Source organism: Natator depressus, chromosome 3 (assembly GCF_965152275.1).
Source record: "Natator depressus isolate rNatDep1 chromosome 3, rNatDep2.hap1, whole genome shotgun sequence".
Lineage (NCBI taxonomy): Eukaryota > Metazoa > Chordata > Testudines > Cheloniidae > Natator > Natator depressus.
The window spans coordinates 205,895,487-205,914,668 of record NC_134236.1 but is presented as its reverse complement, the minus strand read 5'-3'; the positions used below and the strand labels follow the sequence as shown (position 1 = coordinate 205,914,668).

Here is a 19,182-nt window from a genome sequence, read left to right as displayed (position 1 = left end):
GCATCTAACAAATATATAACAGGGAAAGAGCCCGCTTGGAAATGTCTTTCCCCCCAGAATCCTCCCAAACCCTACACCCCCTTTCCTGGGGAAGGCTTGATAAAAATCCTCACCAATTTGCATAGGTGAACACAGACCCAAACCCTTGGATCTTAAGAACACTGAAAAAGCAATCAGGTTCTTAAAAGAAGAATTTTAATTAAAGAAAAGGTAAAAGAATCACCTCTGTAAAATCAGGATGGTAAATACCTTACAGGGTAATCAGATTCCAAACATAGAGAATCCCCTTACAAAAAGACACAAAAACAGGAATATATATTCCATTTAGTACAGCTTATTTTATCAGCCATTTAAACAAAACAGAATCTAACACATATCTAACTAGATTACTTACTAAGTTCTAAGACTCCATTCCTTTTCTGTTCCTGGCAAAAGCATCATACAGACAGAGAGAACCTTTGTCCCCCTCCCTTGAAAGTATCTTGTCTCCTCATTGGTCATTTTGGTCAGGTGTCAGCGGGGTTATCCTAGCTTCTTAACCTTTTACAGGTGAAAGGGTTTTTTCCTCTGGCCAGGAGGGATTGTAAAGGTGTTTACCGTTCCCTTTATATTTATGACAACTTGCCTCACCTGAGCCCTTTGTTTAATTAGCCACAGAGTAGCTGATGATTCTTTTGGCTGCAAGGAGTGGAATGACCTGCCAGGCTGGAACTGGTTTTACTGATTACAACCAGATGGGCGTGTCAGTGGCTAGTACTTTAAGCTGTGCATGCCAATGGTGTTGCACAGATAACCAAGGATAGTGGAGCAGACCCTCTACTCGTCTAAGCAGAGAAGAGATGGCGTCAAAAGATCCCCCTCTACCTGTTACCCACACAGAACCTGATGTGCCATCTGGAGCAAAAATATTTAGAACCGTGCCATATGCTTTTATCCTACCAGAGCTAGTAAGTATACTGAAAGTTTTGGTTTGTTTGTTTGATTGATTGCTATGGCAAAAACTAAAAGCTATTTCAAATTGGGGTGTGTGTGGCAGTGGCGGGGGAGAGTGTCCAGAACTAGCACAAAAAACAACCATGATAAGAAGAAAACTATGTGGGGGGAAAGTTTACTTCTGCAGCTACTTACATTAAAAATCGTAAGGTCTGTGTCAGGGCTTGAGTCAACCAAAATAATGTAAAGCACTGAAATCAGCTTGTCATCCTTCCATGGTGTAGAAGTTGTTTTATCTTTTTATTAAGTCAGATCTTGGAAGTTAAAGAAGTGTCTGTCATTTTCTTCTCCAGGGCTGTATTTCTCTGGCTTTATTGAAGTTTTCTGGGGCTCAAAGGTTGTAGTCATGCAGTCGGCTTTTGTCATACGCAAGCAATGGCAGATTTTCTTAATATTCCTGAGTACAGAGTCCTGGACATGCATTCCAGTATCTAGTCAGATTATGGCAATTGATGTACTTTGATATACAATACATCATTAAGGTCTGTTCATAGTCATTACATCGATAACACAGAGCCTGCACCACCCACCCAAACAATTATTTGGCATATTTGTTAATTGCAGCTTCATATTCAGACAGCCATAGGAAAAGATAAGCTGACATTTCCATTAGAAACTTCAGCATTTTGTCTTTATCATTGGCTTTGTGCTGAAACTGAGGGCTGACTGTGGTACCATGAACACAACACTGATAAAATAACATGTCAAGGAGTGATACTCGGCTCCTGAGCCATTGACGGCTAAATTAGCGATCAGCGTAACCCAAAAGAGCCACAGTAGTGTGAATTCATTTTCATTTACTATAGTGTTATATAGTCATATTTAAACAGTATGAGAGGGAAAATTGTGTGTGTGTGTGTGTGTGTGTGTGTGTGTGTGTGTATGTATGTATATATATATATATATATATATATATAAAAATTCTTACAGCACAATGACTGACCAAGTATTATTATGTTATCAACTACAATTGGTTAATAGTATAGTAAAGGCATCCTGATTGGTTAATTACTTAGACTGGTTAATAATTAAATTGGTGTTTTAATATTATGTGCTGCAAAGAGCTGTAGGAGACACATTAATGAGCCACTTTCAGCTCGCGAACCTCAGTCTGAGCATTGATGAGGTAAATCATGAAATGCCTTTCATTGTAGCATGTGTTATCTTTCATTTTAAGTACTTTTTTGTCTCAGAGGCAGTGTTATGCTTCTTTAGTATGAACTAGTGACTTTGGACACCTTTAAAATTATTTTAAATGACCTGAATTGCCTAAAATTTGCAAGCACCGTATATTGTTGGGAGTGGGAGTGCCTAGCTAAGATTTATCCCTTGATTGGATCCCATTTCATGGAGATGAGAGGACGGTATCTCTACCGCCAGTGCTCTGTATACACAATAGCTGTCGTCTCTGAAGTTCTTAAATCTCATGTTATGTATTGTATACCTATTTAGCGTCTCTCTTCCTGTGTCTCAAAAGGAGAATACCTCCTAAAGTCCCAACCCGTCATACATTCTTACTGTTCATTGGTACAATGTATAAGGCCTGATATTCCACTCACACTGCTATAGATCAGGATAGTGTTTAAGGCCTCCAGCTCACCTAGCTTGACCTCTTGTATCTCACAGGCCACCATTACCACCCAGCCCCTGCCCACTCATCCCAACAGCTGAAATGAGACCAAAGTATGACAGCTCACAGGACACTAGATGGTAAGACAGGCAGAGAACAGGAGGGACTCAGGTGCACCAGTGCAGGGGCAGAGAAATGCTTAAGTGAGATGATCCTGATAAGTGACCCACACTCCATGCTGTAAAGGAAGGGCAAAAACCTCCAAGGTCACTGCCAATCTGATCTGGGGAAAATTCCTTCCCGACCTCACGTATGGTGATCACTTAGACACTGAGCACGTGAGCAAGAACCAACCAGCTAAGCACCTGAGAGCAAGAATGCTCAGTGCCACCTCAGAGCCGTAGCCTTCCCCCTCTTGGGTCCCATCTCCAGCTGTGGCCAACTCCGATTCCTCAGAGGAAAGAGAGGGGGGAAAAAAACCCTCCCAGAATACACTAGGGGGAAAAATCCCTTCCTGACCCCTGCTGATGGCTAGATGAAACCTTGAAGCATGAGCTTTTAGGAACCTAAGACATAAACCAGAAGTGAGTGACCTTGGCTGAAGTCAATGAGTTCACGTCTCCTCTCAACAATTTTAAACTGATGTTGCTCCCACTGACTTCAGTGTGAGATCTGAACTGGGCCCAATGGGGTTGAACTGGTGTGTGAATAATACCCAGTAACAGATGCATAATATTAGAGGGTATTACACGTTATGGAGGATAAAAGGAGCCTACATGGACACATCACAATTGCTTTTGAGCTGCTATAAGACGGTCATTGTGCCACGTCAAAACTTCCTACTACAGAACTGCTACTTCACATGTGTAAAGCATTAACTGGGGGACCGGATCAATGCTTATAGCTAAGGTTGCCTACCATTTTCCACTATAAGACTCTGTTCAGTTGTTACTTTTCCAAACCATTTGGGCTGAGGTTTTCCCACACTTGGTGTCTGCCTCAGGCTGATATTTTTATGGGAACGTTTTAGCGAAAAGAATTCTGCCCTTCCCAAGAACTAGGTTAGTGAAAAATATGTGGTTTTGCCCATGTTTTTAAAAAAAAAAAAAAAAAGCGTACAGCGATTTCACTGGGAAGCTCCAGCCACTCCGTGCTTTGCAGCAGGGACTTGAAACATGGTGGGGGAACCACTCTGGTGTTTGGGATGTGCCAATTGCCATCCCTATGAAAATCTGCCAGAACTGGCCCAGATTATGAGCCCCTGCGAATTGCAGTTCATAAAGGCTCAGAAGAGGTTTGTTTTAGTTGGACAGCTAAATTGTTCAAAGCTTCTGTTGGCCCTGAGTATAGGGTTGCTAGTTTTGGTTGGATGTATTCCTGGAGGTTTCATCACATGACAATCTTTAATGAAAGATTAGTTTTTAATTCCTGGAGACGCAATCCTGGAGGGTTGGCAACCCTAACTGAGCATGTTCCTCCCCCTCCCAGCACCTATGTGTGATGACTGAGCGTGTACCATCATAGGAATGTAGGAGCTGAGCCGGACTTTCCGTACAAATGCTCCTCCTGGCAGCTGGAGGCGGCTGTGGCCCCAGGCACTGGAACTGAGAGCAGGGAGACAGCCCTGCTGTGCTCTCAGTGCCCCCTGCTGGATACGGGGCCCTGGGGAAGAGGAGGACGAGGTGTCTAGCTGGGAGGGGAGCTAGGAAAGCAGTGACAGGAGCAGACATGTGGGGACAGAATGGCAGCAGGAGCCAGGGGGTGGGAGCGGATATGAGCCGGGGGCAGGGCTCGGGAAAGAGAGAGACGGGAGCTGGAGTGTGGGCTGGGGGCATTGGGGATAGAAGCAGAGTTGGAACGGGGGTAGAAGCTCAGGGGAGAGGTACAGGAGCAGAAGGGGATGAAGAAGACAGGATTTTGGAGGGGCAAAGGGGCTAGGAGCTTGGAGGGATTGATGTAGAGATGGGGATAGGGGCTGAAGGGTTTCTCAACTGTGGGTCACAACTCCAAATTGAGTCACCAGAATGTTTCCAAGAGTCACATGGGGGCTCCTGCAGCTCTGGTCCTGTGTGGCAGGCTGGGCTCAGCGCCCCTGCTCCAATCACTACAAGCTCGGGGGTCATCATGATGACAGGGGGGCCGGCCGGGCCAAATCTGAGTGAGTGGCGCTGCGACCCCATGCTCCAGGATGCAATGTCTCTCCTACAAATTCAGGGCATGGGGCCAAACCCATGCAGTGCTGAGACCCTGGAGGTTGCAATGCCTGGATTGGACAGCTGAGCTCAGCCATCCCTTCAGGACCAGAACCACAGGAGCCACTGCTGCAGAGAGTGTGGGATGGACTCTGCAACTCCTGTCTCCCCCCTGGGGAGAGGACCCAAACCCCCAGGGTCTTCATACCCAGGGGCAGGACCCAACCCTCACACCCCCCTGGCCTATGTACTGGGTGGCGGCAGGCCAGTAGCATTTACAAATAGTTCCCACGCCCTCAAAGGTTGAGAACCCCTGCAGCGAAGCACACCCCCCTCCATTATTCCTCAAGCTCATGGTGCTCTTGCTGTCCAGGGTCGCACATGGAACGCTGGCATTGGCTAACCTTGGAGGGCTTGGCATTGCGACCGTCACGTTCTTGTGACCTCGCGCTGGGCGGCTGTGTCTGTAATGTTACACTGCCGGGCCAGGGGAGTTATTTAGTTGATGCTCCAAAACCACAGAGAAAGCAAAACACAGAAATCAGTGAGGGTAAAACGTTTGAGTCGTAGCGGAAAGTGCTGGCAGACCTAGCAGTCTGGGCACTGCTCTGCCTTAAGACATCTTGTTGTGACTAGATATTGCAGGGCTGTCTCGATAACACGGGATGTTACAGGCCTCGTCCGGTTTTCAAGCTAGGGTGCCTAGAGTTAGGTACCTAAGGGTCTGTTTACACTCCAGCTGGGCGCAAGCCTCCCTGCCCGGGTTGACAAGTGTGCACTAGCGTCGCTCAATCTAGTGTGCTAAAAATAGCTGTGTGGGCACATTTGGGCCTGGGCGGTGGCTTGGGCTAGCCGCCCACGCTCAGAGTCAGTGGGTTGGGCAGGCGCGGGCTCGGGCGGCTCATCTCAGCCGCCCGCCCGCACTGCAACAGCCACACTGCTGTTTTTAGCATGCTCGATCAAGTGGAGCTAGCGCGAGTCTGTCTACCCAGTGTAGATGTACTCTAAGGGCCTGATCCAGCTCCTATTGGAGTCTTTCCATGGCCATCAATGGGAGCTGGCTCAGGCCCTAAATATATAATGACACGCACACAAAAAAACTACATCAAAAGAACATTAAGGCTGCAAACCAAGAAGTCGGAAATGCCAGAATTAAGATTCTGTGCAGTTTGGCCCCCATGTGTGTATTCATGATAGTCTGTAATTACATGATCTCATGCTGGGTTTTTTTCCAGAGGACCCTGCCTCATGCAGTGCACAGGCTGGGCGGAGCTCATGAGCAGCTAGTCAATATTTTGTCTTATCCTCATTGTCCCCATGAACACAGGGAAATGGAAAGCGTCGGGACACCGTAACGCTAGGCAATACCAGCTCTGCCTATATTTTAGGCAGCAACATACCCATTTTAAGCAACAGAGTGCTGCTTTAGGTGATTATTGATTGTTTCATTTAGTCCCCCTACTCCATCCCATTCAGATTGAACCATCTGTAGAAAATGGACATTACCGTTCAAAGCCAGGACATGTGGTGGAGACAGGGTGTCTTTGTCATGTTGCCATAGACAGAAGGAGCAGGTAGGCTGGGTCATTGTGCCCCAGGGTGACAGATGACCTGGGCCTAATCCTGGACCTGAAGAAAGTGAAGACTTTCCAGAGAGGTCTCGCAAATGAAATACCCCAGTTTAACTTAGTTTTGGGGGGATTAGCATATGTTGGGAGAGTGCTGCAACCCTGACTCATACGGAGGTGGGTCTCAGATCCCCAAACATCCATTGGGCTAACATGAGGAGCAGGGACCTGTGCCAGCAGGCCAGGCCAGAGCAGACGGGGTGACTGTGACCATGTGGTCACGACCAGGCTGGTTAACTGTGTGATGCCCTTTGGGTATCCACCGTTCAGCACAGCTGCTTTGCCAGAGCTACCCTGTCTGTCTCATGGCATGACTCTGCTGGGCGGACAGCAAGGGCCTCTTAGTGCATGTCCCCCTGCAGGTGAGTGTCCGGGCTGGGTGAACCTGGGTGGGAGGTGCCCACGTGACTCTAACAGCTGGAGTGGTGATGGCGCTTGCCTTCAGGGGGCTTGATGCAGTTACCAACACACTGTGGTACCCAAGCGCTCACAGTGACTGCAGCGGCAGGGCTGGTGACCATGCAGTGCAAACTCCTAAGGAAGGGGATTGGCGGTGAGGGAAGAATTGTTCACTTCCTCCTACTCCGGTGCCTGCTGGCTGATTGCAAAAGACTGGTAATCCCCTGTTGCATGCCTCTGGGACCTTTTATTTGAAGATCTCCGAGCACCTTAGGCACAAGTAACTGAGCCTGGAGGTACAATTGTGGTTAGATCCGTTTGAGAGCGGCACTGCTGTCACTGAGGTACAGGTGTGTTACCCAAGGGCAGACCTGAGAATAGAATCCAGGCCCTTGATTCTGAGCTGTCGCCAGCTTGAGCTTGGAGGGCAGGCTTCGTTCCCTTTTGGGGCCAGCCGGGGAGCCCTATGGGTTACAGCTCTATGGTGGCCTTAAAGGGCCATCCCCCACAGCCTGCACTCTGCCCTGAGCCACGGGCCAGGATTCCCAGGTACGGCAAGAGGGTGGTCTTCAAGGGACATGTCCTTCTAGGCTTTATGTTGTGTATCCATTTATTGTCATTATGTAAATTAAGCAATGGTACTGCCAGATTTTATAACTTTTGCACGATGTCCCTTGACTGTGCTAGGGGTCACGACCCACAGTGTGAAACCCTGTACATCAGCCGGACTCTCTTCTCTGTGACATGCTTTCCCTTCCACAAGAGTCGGGCACATCTTTAGCACTACAGTTCAGAACAGGCTCCTGTAGTCACAGATCAGCTAATCGTAGCAAACGCACCGACTGTAGGATTTATTGGTATGAAATCCTGGACCGCCTGCCTGCAAGCGTCCTTCAAATCAGTGGTCCGCATGAGAACGTTCCTGCCTTATGCACACCTCCCGGAAACGCCTTCCTTTGCAGGAAGGTAATGATACAACAGGAAAGCAGTGGCACAAAAAACCCGACTGGTTTTTGAAGGCGCTGGGTGTGGGTTGAGAAACATGCTTTCTGAAGACCTGGCATCAATAATAATCTTGCCCTGCACTTCTAGAGCATCTTCGAGCCACAGCGTGAAGCATTTGTAATATGCCGGGGAGGCAGGGAAGTGTGGTTAACCCCACTGTACAGATGGGGAACTGAGGCACAGAGAGAGAGACTGTGTCTGTGGCAGGGCTGAGAATTGAACCCACATTTGACTCCAGCCCTGTGCTTCTACCCACTAGAAATCCACCTCTTCTTAGAAATAGAAGGTATAAGCTAGGGCCCACTCACCCTCGTAAACAACTACTAGGGGTACAGCAAACAGATACGCTGCTGAGGCAGAGAAAGTCTGTGCGTGAGCTGGGGGGTTTCTTTCTGCATGGAAACGAGGAAGGCTACAGAGGTGTGCAGCGCCGGCATGCTTCCATTCTGGGGAAGAAGGCGGAAGGACTCTGCTAGCGGCTGGAGTTGCTGAGAGACAGCAGGGGGGTTGAATAAAGCGTGTAGGGGAGCACTGAAAGGAAGAGAGGGGACAGGTTGAGACCATGTAGTGTGTGTGTGTGTGTGTGTGTTTCACCTCGCACGACACCTTGGCAACTGTGCCCCTTTTTGTACACTCTGAATCCCAGCAGGGGACCTGTGGGAGCTACAGGTGTTCGCAACTCTGAACATAGGGCTGGGATATGAGACTCTGTGGCTGGGGGGCAAATAAATGGAGGAATCTCTAGGGCTCTGCCCGGGATATGGGCAGCCCACAACCCCTGGGAAAAACCAAAAATCTCTTTTCTAAGGAGAAGATTGACTGTTTTAAACTCTCAGGGTCTAGGCTGACAGCTGCAAACAGAGGGTCTGAAAGGTCCTATCTCTGCTGGCTTTACGGTACAATCTTTGGAAAGTTTTTTCTAAAGGTTATCTGTATCTGTCTGTCAGCAATGCTGACTGTGCCCCTGTAACTCTGCAGGTGTAAATCCTCTCCAAACCACACCACCTACGGCTGAAACGTGGCCTGCCCAAGATCCAAATGTGCAGAAGCAGTATGTTGGGACAGCACTGGAATGGAAGGAAATCAAAGTCGGATCCCAGAAACACGACACCTGCAACGTTTCCTGTCCCACATCACCCTTGTCTTAATGAAAGTCTCAAATGATCAGGGTTCCTTTGAGGTCAATATAAGGCTTTTCATGCCATAAATCTACAGTTTTAGTGAGTTACTGGATTTCTGAATTTAATGTTTTTTAAAGGTGAAATGGATTTCTTTCTCATCCTGAAAAACCTGTCTGATCGCTGATGGGGGCGGGTCAGTGCCTCTCTTCAGGTTGCTTCTGGCTTTGTTGCTAGAAATGGAAGGAGAGCCCTGAATAAACTGAAACTAATGTAACAGCGGTGGAGGGGTGGTGGTGAAAAGTTCAAAGACAGATTTTTCTTGGCACTACTTTTTATAGCTCAGGGTGGGTCTGGGAACACCTTTGCGAAGTATGTATTGCATTTACATCATTGATCTGAGCGGCTTTGCTAGAAGCAAACATTCAAAGAGCGAGAGAGCTGGCAATGTTCTTGTTTACACCATTATCCCGCCAACACTGCCTGGAGCATTACCTGTGAAATGCTTGTATTACAAGACAAAGGGTGGAATCCTGGCTCTATTGAAATCAATGGCAACCCCCCCCCATGGCCTTCAGCAGGGCCAGGTATCACCTGCCGGATGAATAATTTGGGCCTGATGTCACTGTCTTGTGTAAATCAGGAGTAGCTATTGAAGTCAACGGGAGTTACAGTGATGCAGAAATCCAAATCAGATGTGTTGTTTTTCTTAAGAACATAAGAATGGCCAGACCAAAGGTCTGTCTAACCCAGCATTCTGTCTTCCAACAGTGGCCACTGTTCATTGTTCATTTCAGCCTCTCTGTTCTTTTCACTTGTTTCCCAGGCTTCTTGCATTCGTGTCCAGGCACCTAAGTTAATTAGCTGATTGCCCTACTTTCTCAGTATGAATCTTCTTGCCTAAGCTCTGTGTGGCTGTGAGAGGGGAAATAGAAATACTAGAAATATTATCTGTGGGGACATCTGCAGGGTACAGTACAGATCCATAACTATTGCCATGGGAACTGCTAGGCCTGAAGATTTGGAGGTCTCAGTTCCAAAGAAAATGTCACTTCTGTGGCTTCTAGAGACAAGGTGGGTGTGGTAACCTCTTCTAGTGGACCAGCTTCTGTTGGTGAGAGACAAGCTTTCGAGCCACACAGAGCTCTTCTTCGGTCTGGGAAAGATACTCCCAGGATCATAGCTAAATACAAGATGAAGTACCTTTCCCAGACCCGAAGAAGAACTCTGTGTAGTTCTAAAGCTTGTCTCTATCACCAGCAGAAGTTGGTCCAGTAAAAGCTATTGCCTCCCCCACCTTGACTCTCTACTATCCTGGGACTGGGGCACGGTTACAATTACGCTGCATACGAGTTCTGTGGCTTGTCCAGTGACTGATATTTTCCATCTGCCATCAAGTTTCCTGGCTATCCAGGTGGTTCTGTTGGTATCTCCCATAGGCTCTCCCTTCCAGGTGTTTGGTCTTAGAAATTCTGGTTGCTTTGTTGAATAACCTAATACTCCTGATCCACTTAGAGGAGTTGGATACAGGGCACCTTGTAATTGCTTTACATTAATTGTCCAGAGAGCTCCCTCTGAACCCCATTACATTGTGCTGTTCCTTCTGCAGTACAAGGCCTGTTGAATCACATCAAATTCTAACCATCCTTTCTTGTCCAAAACCCTCATCTGTGACCTTCCATGTATTCTTCTCTCACTTGTGACCTATTTCATCCTGGTTGATTGACTTCAGAGTCACATCTGACACATGCCCGGCTTCATCACTGCTTTCCTGCTTCCGTGGGTTCGGCTGATTTTTTTCAGGCCACAGTTCACCTTATTTCTATTGGTCTTTTACTGGTATCAGAACATTTCCAAAAATCAGGTCTGTTCTTATTTGTCTTTAAACACGGGCTCGGGTAAGGGGAGCAGAAGCAGCAGGTGACCAGAGAGCTATGGCAAACATGGGACAAAGGAACTGGGTGCACACCATGGTAACCAGTCCTGGTGGTACCACCATCTGTTTCACACCTGGCCATTTTCTTCTGTTTTCCCAAAAGAATGATGACTTGGGGAAGCACCCAGGCAGGCACACCCTCCTTAAGCGCATGCAGTACAATGAGAGCTGTGCTGATGCTCCACCTGTTTTTCTGTTTGATCAGAAATTGAAGATTCGCACCAAGTCCACTGGAAGGTTTGCTAGGGTTTTGTGAGCATTTCAAGTGAACCTAAGCCAGCTCAGGGGGTTCCTTTCAATGTGATCCCACCACAGTGAATGGAGTTTTGACTTGGGTTTCGTTTTGATCACCATTGTGGACTGAAAACAAAGAAATGCTCCCCTGAGCCTCTGTAGTGTAACTGAGTTTCACAAAGCTATAAGACTCTCCAATCCAAAGTCAATGGGAATCTTTCCATTGACTACAACAGGCCTTGGGTCAGTCTCTCATTGGTTTTGCATCAGATAAGGAGATCTAGATCTCTCACACCTCTTTGATGCTGGTGTAACTCTCCTGGCTCTGGTGGAGATACTCCTAAATGTTATATGTAATTGTGAGCTTGTTAGAGACTGTATTCCTGGCGATTTGGGTAAGTCAAAGGACACTTCCTGATGGAAGTAAAGACAATGGGTGGGGGGGTCACTAATGCTGAAACAATGCCAGTAACAAGCCGTTTGATGTATCTTGCTTTCTCTGTGGCTTTTGTAGCAGTACTATAACTCAGCTCAATACTTCCCCAGCCCCTGTAATGAAATATTACAGACAACACCACTAAAAGTGATGTCACAAGAACGTGACAGTCGCAAAGCCAAGCCCTCAAAAGTTAGGCAATGCCAGCATTCCGTGTGTGACCCTGGACAGCAAGAGAACAATGAGATTGAGGAATAATGGAGGGGGGGTGTGCTTCGCTGCAGAGGCTCTGAACTCCCGGGAAGAGGTCCACAGATTGACGTGACCTGGTTCAAAGGCCTTAGCAAACACAGGGCTTGAAACAAAATTAATAGTTCTTGGATGGACTCTCTCCACCTAGATCAGGGCTGACAGGCATGAGCCTGTGACCAGAAGAAACAGCCACTGCAGGAGGATTTGGAGTATATTAGACCTACGAGGGTCTCCATGTGGAAGGTGGGTGACACCTGGTGAGCTTGGGTCAATGGCAGATTATTATTTCTTTTCTTACATTTAATTTTATCCTTCACATAATAGAATGTCCATTCTGCAGCCTGTACAAGGGAAGGCCAACACACATGCATGGTAACCACCTCCCACTTTGATGCTGTTCTTGAGCCTTTATCCCAGACCTTTACCTTTAGTAAAGAACCCAGTATGCTTAGATTCAGTCCTCTTCCCTCCTTTTCCATCTGAAAGTTCCAGATTAATTAAGGTCTAGGATCTCTTGGCATCCAGAATTCATAAATCAACCCGTAGACTCATTAATATACTCATCAGAGGTCTATAGAGCAAGTCTTACTCCATTCAGTTGGGCATTCCTGAAAGTTGAATGCAAATAAACTGTGAAGTGACTGATTTGCTCTCCGCTGAAAAATGGAACTTGAGTCTGATGAGCTGGGTGCGGCAGTGGGTGAGGTGGGGTGGAGATCCAAGTGGGAGGGCGCAGGAGAGAGAGTGGATAGGAGGGAGAGTGTGTTAGGGAAGCAATAAGATACGATGCGTGCAGCATTTCTGAGCAGTTAGTCAGTGCCTCGGGGTGGACTGTGCAGCACAAAGATGAAGGTCAAGTGGTTTCAACTGCTTGAAAAGTGCAATTATCCCCTCTAAATTGCCTGTCACGGCTAATAAATAAATAAATGGTCCCACCTCTGCTGCCTTTGCATAGCAGAGTGTGACGCCCTCGCGGGCCAGGATTAGAACAATGCTAGAGCTATTTCACAACGGCAGCATTCTTCTCCTCCCCAGAGGGAATGCTGGAAGGCCATTCTCTCTCCACGATGGGTGCTGACCACAGGAATAAAAGACCATATCCTGGGAGAGGCACTCATGAGCACTGCACCCTCCTCACATCCAGCGTGAGCCCCGTCTGGCTTTCAGTGGGAGCCTTTCCATTAACTTCCATGGGTGCTGGATGGGCCCCTGACATTTGTGACTTTCGATTGTAGTGACAGGGATGGAAGTCAGGAGCACAGATGGCTTTGAAAGGGAGGTTGAATACCCTGCAGCATGGGCGGCCCGTGACTCGTCCATTTGGGGAGGTTGCACATGCCCAGACCATGGCCCCGCCGCTAGGTCTGCCCCTGCTCCAGGCCTGCTTGTCTCCCACTGCTCATGCCTCTTTGCCCCCTCCCACAGACCCCCCACCCACCGGCTGGGCAGCTGAGCCTGCCGGCTGCTCACCCCTCGCTCGGTGTCTCTTCACGCCCTCCCGCGAGGCTCCCAGGCAGGCAGAGCAGGGACGGGAAGAGGAAGAGCAGCGCAGTCGGGGCCACAGCTGGGGTACCCACCCTTTTGGCAGCAGTGCACTCCAAAGGCAGCGAGCCAGCTGTCTGGGGAGCCTTAGCCGCCCCTGGCCTTATTCCCACCACCTGTGCTCTGCGGGTAGAAGAAATGACAGCTGAGGGAGTGAACTGGAGCCCTGTGGGTGTGAATAATGTTTCCTACACAACGTTGTCTGTTGTTGACTATTCCTGTGGCTCAGTTTGGCAAAAGAGTGACATGCTCTCAGCAGCGCTGGCCCTCAAGGCCACATAGCCAGAGCTGTCGGTAGGATAATGACGTTAGGGGGGATAGCATTGCCCAGCATGCTACAGAGTCCCATTGGACCGTCGGGTGAGGATAAGGACTATGAAGGGACAAACTCACGACCCTATGGAACAGACCTGTGTGAAAATGCAGAAAGTTTTTGCCCATTTTCATAGCCCTCCCCCTTTCCTCCCATCTCCAAATTGGCATTTGCAAGAAATTTCACAAGACTCCAGTTTGTAGAGCCTTCTTTTGCAGCAAAAACGATTTCTCTTGAAAATGGCCTGGTTTAGCAGAATACATCACATAACTGGGAACAACACTGAATTCCCCTCACGTTCAAATGTCATTGCCACGTCTCTAAACCATATTCTAGCCTTTGCTATGCTGTACAGCTTCTTGGATCCCCGTCCTCATCACTGTGAGCTCCATGGAGCCCAGACCATCTCCTTGTTCTGTCTTTGTCCAGTGCCTAGCACAACGGGGGTGTCAGAGTCCCCGGGCGATGCTCTGGAACTGCTCCCTACGAAGCCAGGCAGGACTCTGGGGAAGTCTCCTTTCTGTGAGCAGACTGTCTGCAGGACACACAGCTTCCACTTTCCTGGGTCTGACCTCGGAGCATTCAGCATCCTCTGCCTCTCCGTGCGCTTCCCACAGCGAGTCAGTTCAGGCGGGGTCCTGGGGAAGCAAGCGGGTCCTGCACCCCAACTTCGCAGTCAGATGGGACTCTCGGCCAGCCAGTAAAACAGAAGGTTTATTAGATGACAGGAACATGGTCTAAAACAGAGCTTGTAGGTGCAGAGAACAGGACCCCACAGCTGGGTCCATTTTGGGGGGCAGTGAGCCAGACAACCACATCTGCACTTCACTCCATGTCCCCAGCCAGCCCCCAACTGAAACTCTCTCCAGCCCCTCCTCCTCTGGGCTTTGTCCCTTTCCCGGGCCAGGAGGTCACCTGATTCCTTTGTTCTCCAACCCTTTAGCTCTCACCTTGCAGGGGGGAAGGGCCAGGCCATCAGTTGCCAGGAAACAGGGTGTCGGCCGTTCTCTGGGTCCAGACCCCTGCACACACCTGCCCTCTAAGGCTCTGCAATGATCATACACCCTTACCCCACCACCTAGATACTTAAGAACTGCCTAGGGGAAACTGAGGCACCCCCACAATATTCAGAGGAAACATTAAGAACAGTTCCGCTTCATTACAGGGGGTCTGGGCTGTGACTAGGGCTTTTAACCGCTACCGTAATACAAATAATAAATTGAAATAATGGAGTAGATAAGCACTTTCCAGTCCGGCATTAAGTATTGTGACTAATGTACTCTGAACTTTAGAGGCAGAGGCCAACCAGATCTAGCTTTCAAGAAACGAGGCATGCTGGTCAAGTTTTTAAAATATGAATATCTAACAGGCTTCTACGTCCATATTGAGCCACCTAAAAAAAGTGATCTGCTCTTCCAACGTACATAGCTCCCAGCAGCAACCTTTGAAATCCCTGACAAAACTGCTACTGACTTCCACGGGAGCAAGATCCAGCCTTGGATGTGATTGAAGGCCTCCAGTACATTGCGTTTATCTCCCTTCATCTATTGCCCCTTCACTGAATCGGAGAGAGGTCTGCAAATCTCAGGATCTAACTTTGCATGGCGGGAGAGTGGAATTACCATTTGTACTTTGGTATGAATTTCATCCACGTTTCTACATGGCATTTGCTTCCTTCCCCCTTAATAAAATTCCTCTCCACAGCCTCTTACCGGGATATACTGGCTGCATGATATCAGCCAGGAAAAGTAGCATAGGAAGGAACCTTTGCAAGTTTTTGCTCTGTAGTATATGCTAGTGCCCGGTATTTTGTGACTCTCTTCCAATTCCTCCTTTTGCTCAGCAGGCATTCTAGAACTTCTACTGTTTTTCACTTGATAAATTCCTTGCATTCATATTGTGAGTTTGGCAAATGATAATGAGTGCAGAGCTGGTGGGCCGGGTGTATTGTCTCTTAATATTGAGACAACCAAGCTAGGGATGTTGAGAAATGCAATGTATGAACAAGAGCAAAATGACTCTCTCAGTTGGGTTCATTGGGTTTCTCGTTTGTTTTTGGCAGATATTTGGATGCTGGGTCTGGATCCTCGTAGCTGCCACCACAGTGTATTTCCCTATGCTGCAGGGATGGGTTATGTACGTCTCACTGAGTTCGTTTTTCTTCTCCCTGATGTTCCTGTTGTGTTACCTGTTTGGATTTCACAGAAACAGTAACTCATGGAAAGTAGTGGTAAGAACACACTCCCTTATTCCGGGTGTTGCTGCCGGTGGTGGCTCTTTCAGCTTCAGGTCTCCCCTCTCAAGCAGAAAGTTGACTTCAGAATGGACTTTCCATGTATTCTGCACTTTCTAATCTTTTCACACAACAGGGCCGGCAGATGGAATCGTCCCAGGTCATTCTGCAATGTTCTTCTGACATTTCTTCTAACATTGCATGTGAAACTGATGCAATTCAACTAGAATACAGAAAATAAGGTAGATCCAGGGTCACCTGAATCCTCTGTTTGATTCAAACCTCTTGGTACTTCCTTCGTAGCTAAAAAACCAGTTGGTTAATAACAGGGTGCGAGGCGCCTTGGTGTACTTAAGGCCACAAAAGAGTTTTCATTATAAGCTACTTTCACATGTTCGTAGCTTATCATTTGGGCTGAAATGAGGTGATTTTTTTTTTTTTGAGTTTGAAGAAAATCTCTTTAGTCATTTTTAAGTTTTGGGAGAGGGAAAGGAGAAAAGAAAATAACACAAAAGCTCTAGCCGGGTCCTTTTGAGCAGGGCTAGAGCAAAAGCAGCTGAAGACAGCGTTGTGACAAGACTGGGGGTCTGAAATGCTACTATGGTAATAATAGAGCAATAGCCTGGACTCTGTGATTTCAGAGCCTTTGCAAATTCTAAGCTGCTGCTTAAAAGAAAACTTCAGTTTCCCACTGTTGCAAAAATGAGTCATCCCAATGTAACATGACGGGCAAGTGCTCTGTTAAGCCAGTCTCGCAAAAAAACTCCCTCTGTGCCCAAACAAGAGCAGCAGAAACGGTAGGAACTCGCAATGCTCCATCTATTCTGCTTACCTCAAGTTGGACATGCAGAATCTACACTTACAGCAGCAAGCCCTCAACTACGTTGAACATATGCAGCATTTTCCATTCTTGTTTCCTGCTAGATAACGTATTGCCTTTAAAACACTAAACTCAAGGGGAAAGTTGGTGTTGGGATTAAGGCACGAGATCAGGAGATCTGGGTTCAATTCTTCTCTCTGCTGTAGAGTTCCTTGGTGACCTGGTGTATGTCTCTCTGCTCCCCATCTGTCAATTGGTTTAATAATATTTCCCTGCCATACAGGGATGTTATAAGGGTAATTTCATTTCTGAGAGTGTGTAGTGATGGTGTAGGGCTTATAAGCAGATGTATAGTAAATATATACAATAAAATATACAAGTGAGTAAATGATGCTGTTGAACCTTAACTTGGGCCTTTCTTCTCTTTTTGTGATTATTAACTGTGCAAACTTAATGTGCCATTAATATACTGTTTTGCTTCAATTAATAGCGTAGCATCATGGACTGCAAGCCTGGGGAGACACTTTCATTCTAAACCAACTCTTAAGTTGCTTGTGACTTGCAAAATCTTTCCTCCTGAGCATGACTGTCACATGCCTGGTCCCAACCCAAAGAAGATTTAGTTGTTGTGGAACATTTGAGAAAAATTGTTCCAGATGTTTTTGAGTCATGCAGGCATCATCCTTTCCCACTTTTGTAGAACTGAAAAACAGACATCGGACAGCTGAAGGACCATAGCTACGCTGTTATATAAGTGATGAGGAGGTACCTGCACTGTGAATATGTATTTCAACATCACAAACCTTCCTCTTCTGTCTCTTGTTTTGCAGGATAGTCTGTATCATGGGGCCACTGCAATTTTCTATATGAGCGCTGCAGTCTTACAAGCTAATGCAACAATCCGCTCTGAGACTGAAGTGCTTGCACAATATATTCCTCGTTACTATCAAATCAATGTTGCTGCCTCAGTAAGTTGAATGCTTAGAGTATTGATTAGCCACCGTTTCTTGTAGGCACCTCTCTTTCCTGTATAATTTCCATGGGAAAGTTTCAATGTTGCTGAAATTTTTTCAGTTTTTTTTGTTTTGTTGGAAAAAATCAAAGCAAAATATTTCAGGTCAGGTAGGTCATCCCAAATTGAAAGAGTCTGGCTTGTCAAACTGAGTTGAACCACTTAGTGTCATGTCAGAGTGACATTTAATCTGAGTCTGTCTGAGCTGCCATGGTGCTTGATGGGAGTTGTAGTTGGGAGCCTCATGCCCTTATTCGCCCCACTGGGCTCCCTGGCCAGACTACATCTCCCATGATGCACCGCGGTCTCCCCTTTGGCCGAACAGCAGTGGTGTATCATAGGATCCTAGGGTCACAGTTTACCATGGAAAATGTCATCTAGCCATTGGAAAGTGTGGGCACAAAGCACCCGAACTACAACTCCCATGGGGCACTGTGGCTGTTCAGGAGGATACGAAACAAAAATGTTTCAACATTTCTGAATTGAAATTTTTTGTAACTTGTAGGTCCATGGAAAATTTTGATATTTTGTCTTTTCCTCATAATTGGGGACGGGAAAGACAGAAAATTCTGATTTTCACTCAACTCTGCTCTGGAGCTGTCCCACGGTTTGGGTTTGAGATTTTATTCATTAATAGATTGGCACGATCATTTTAAGGACATAAATCCATTGAAAAAAGGACATTGGTAATTTCATTGCCTAGTAATGTTATTTCCATTTTTCCTTTCAGTTCTTTGCTTTTATCACTGCTCTGCTGTATATTTTACATGCCTTCAGCATCTACTACCACTGAAGACTGCTGTCAAGGAGAGAAACAGGGTGACAGAGACACACAACAGTGACACCTGGACTTTGTGTACCTAAAACAATGGTTTAATTGGATTAAGAACATAATTCAGTATAAATGTAGGTCATTTGGAGCCTGGCTCTGCTCCATTTTAATTTTAAAAGATACTTATATAAATCTATATTGAAATCTTAAGAAGTTTTATACCATATTGTGTATTTTCTGTCTGAAAACAGTATAGTTTGGGGAAAAGCTTGTTCAAGTAGCCCTACACAGAATATTGACATCTTCTTTCCCACGTATCACATCTCAGCTTTTGGTCGTGTCCAAAGGCTCTCTGGCTGGACGGTCACATATGCCTGTGGTAGGGGTTACATGAACTAACTTATTGGAAAATATAAAGGTCTCTTTGTTTTCTTATGACAGCTGCTTTGTTGTGTATTGTTTTTAGTTAAGTTTCTCTGTCATTCCGGTCTGATTAGAACTACAGTTCCTCTGAGCAAGTTCACACATCTCCTGCCGCTTGTGTAGTGAAACGCCCCTCACCTCCATGACTAGCTGGCCCCGTTTCCAGCACCTGCTCCATGTTCTGAAATCCATCCCTGTGCAGAGTGCCAGCACCAGGGCTGGGCAGCCCTTCAGTCCCATTTACACCTATGCAGTGACGTCCTGCCCCCCTGACATCAATGGCCGAGCTCCCAGTGATGTCAGT

General features: G+C 47.0%; 1 protein-coding gene across 1 annotated transcript; it reads left to right on the top strand.

Annotated features, from left to right (window-relative positions):
• The first annotated feature begins 73 nt into the window (after positions 1-73).
• MALL (mal, T cell differentiation protein like) lies at positions 74-18,809 on the top strand. Its single transcript, XM_074949754.1, has 4 exons — positions 74-947; positions 15,681-15,848; positions 17,502-17,639; positions 18,414-18,809. Exons 1-4 carry the CDS (start codon positions 840-842, stop codon positions 18,474-18,476), a joined length of 477 nt encoding a protein of 158 aa, XP_074805855.1. The 5' UTR covers positions 74-839; the 3' UTR covers positions 18,477-18,809.
• The last annotated feature ends 373 nt before the right edge of the window (positions 18,810-19,182 follow it).

Bases quoted from the DNA above. Each gene is read 5' to 3' on its own strand.
- MALL (XM_074949754.1), top strand. From the start codon at position 840: ATGGCGTCAAAAGATCCCCCTCTACCTGTTACCCACACAGAACCTGAT. The intron at 15,849-17,501 runs GTAAGAACACAC...CTTGTTTTGCAG, and splicing joins GTAACTCATGGAAAGTAGTG to GATAGTCTGTATCATGGGGC. The intron at 17,640-18,413 runs GTAAGTTGAATG...TTTTCCTTTCAG, and splicing joins AAATCAATGTTGCTGCCTCA to TTCTTTGCTTTTATCACTGC.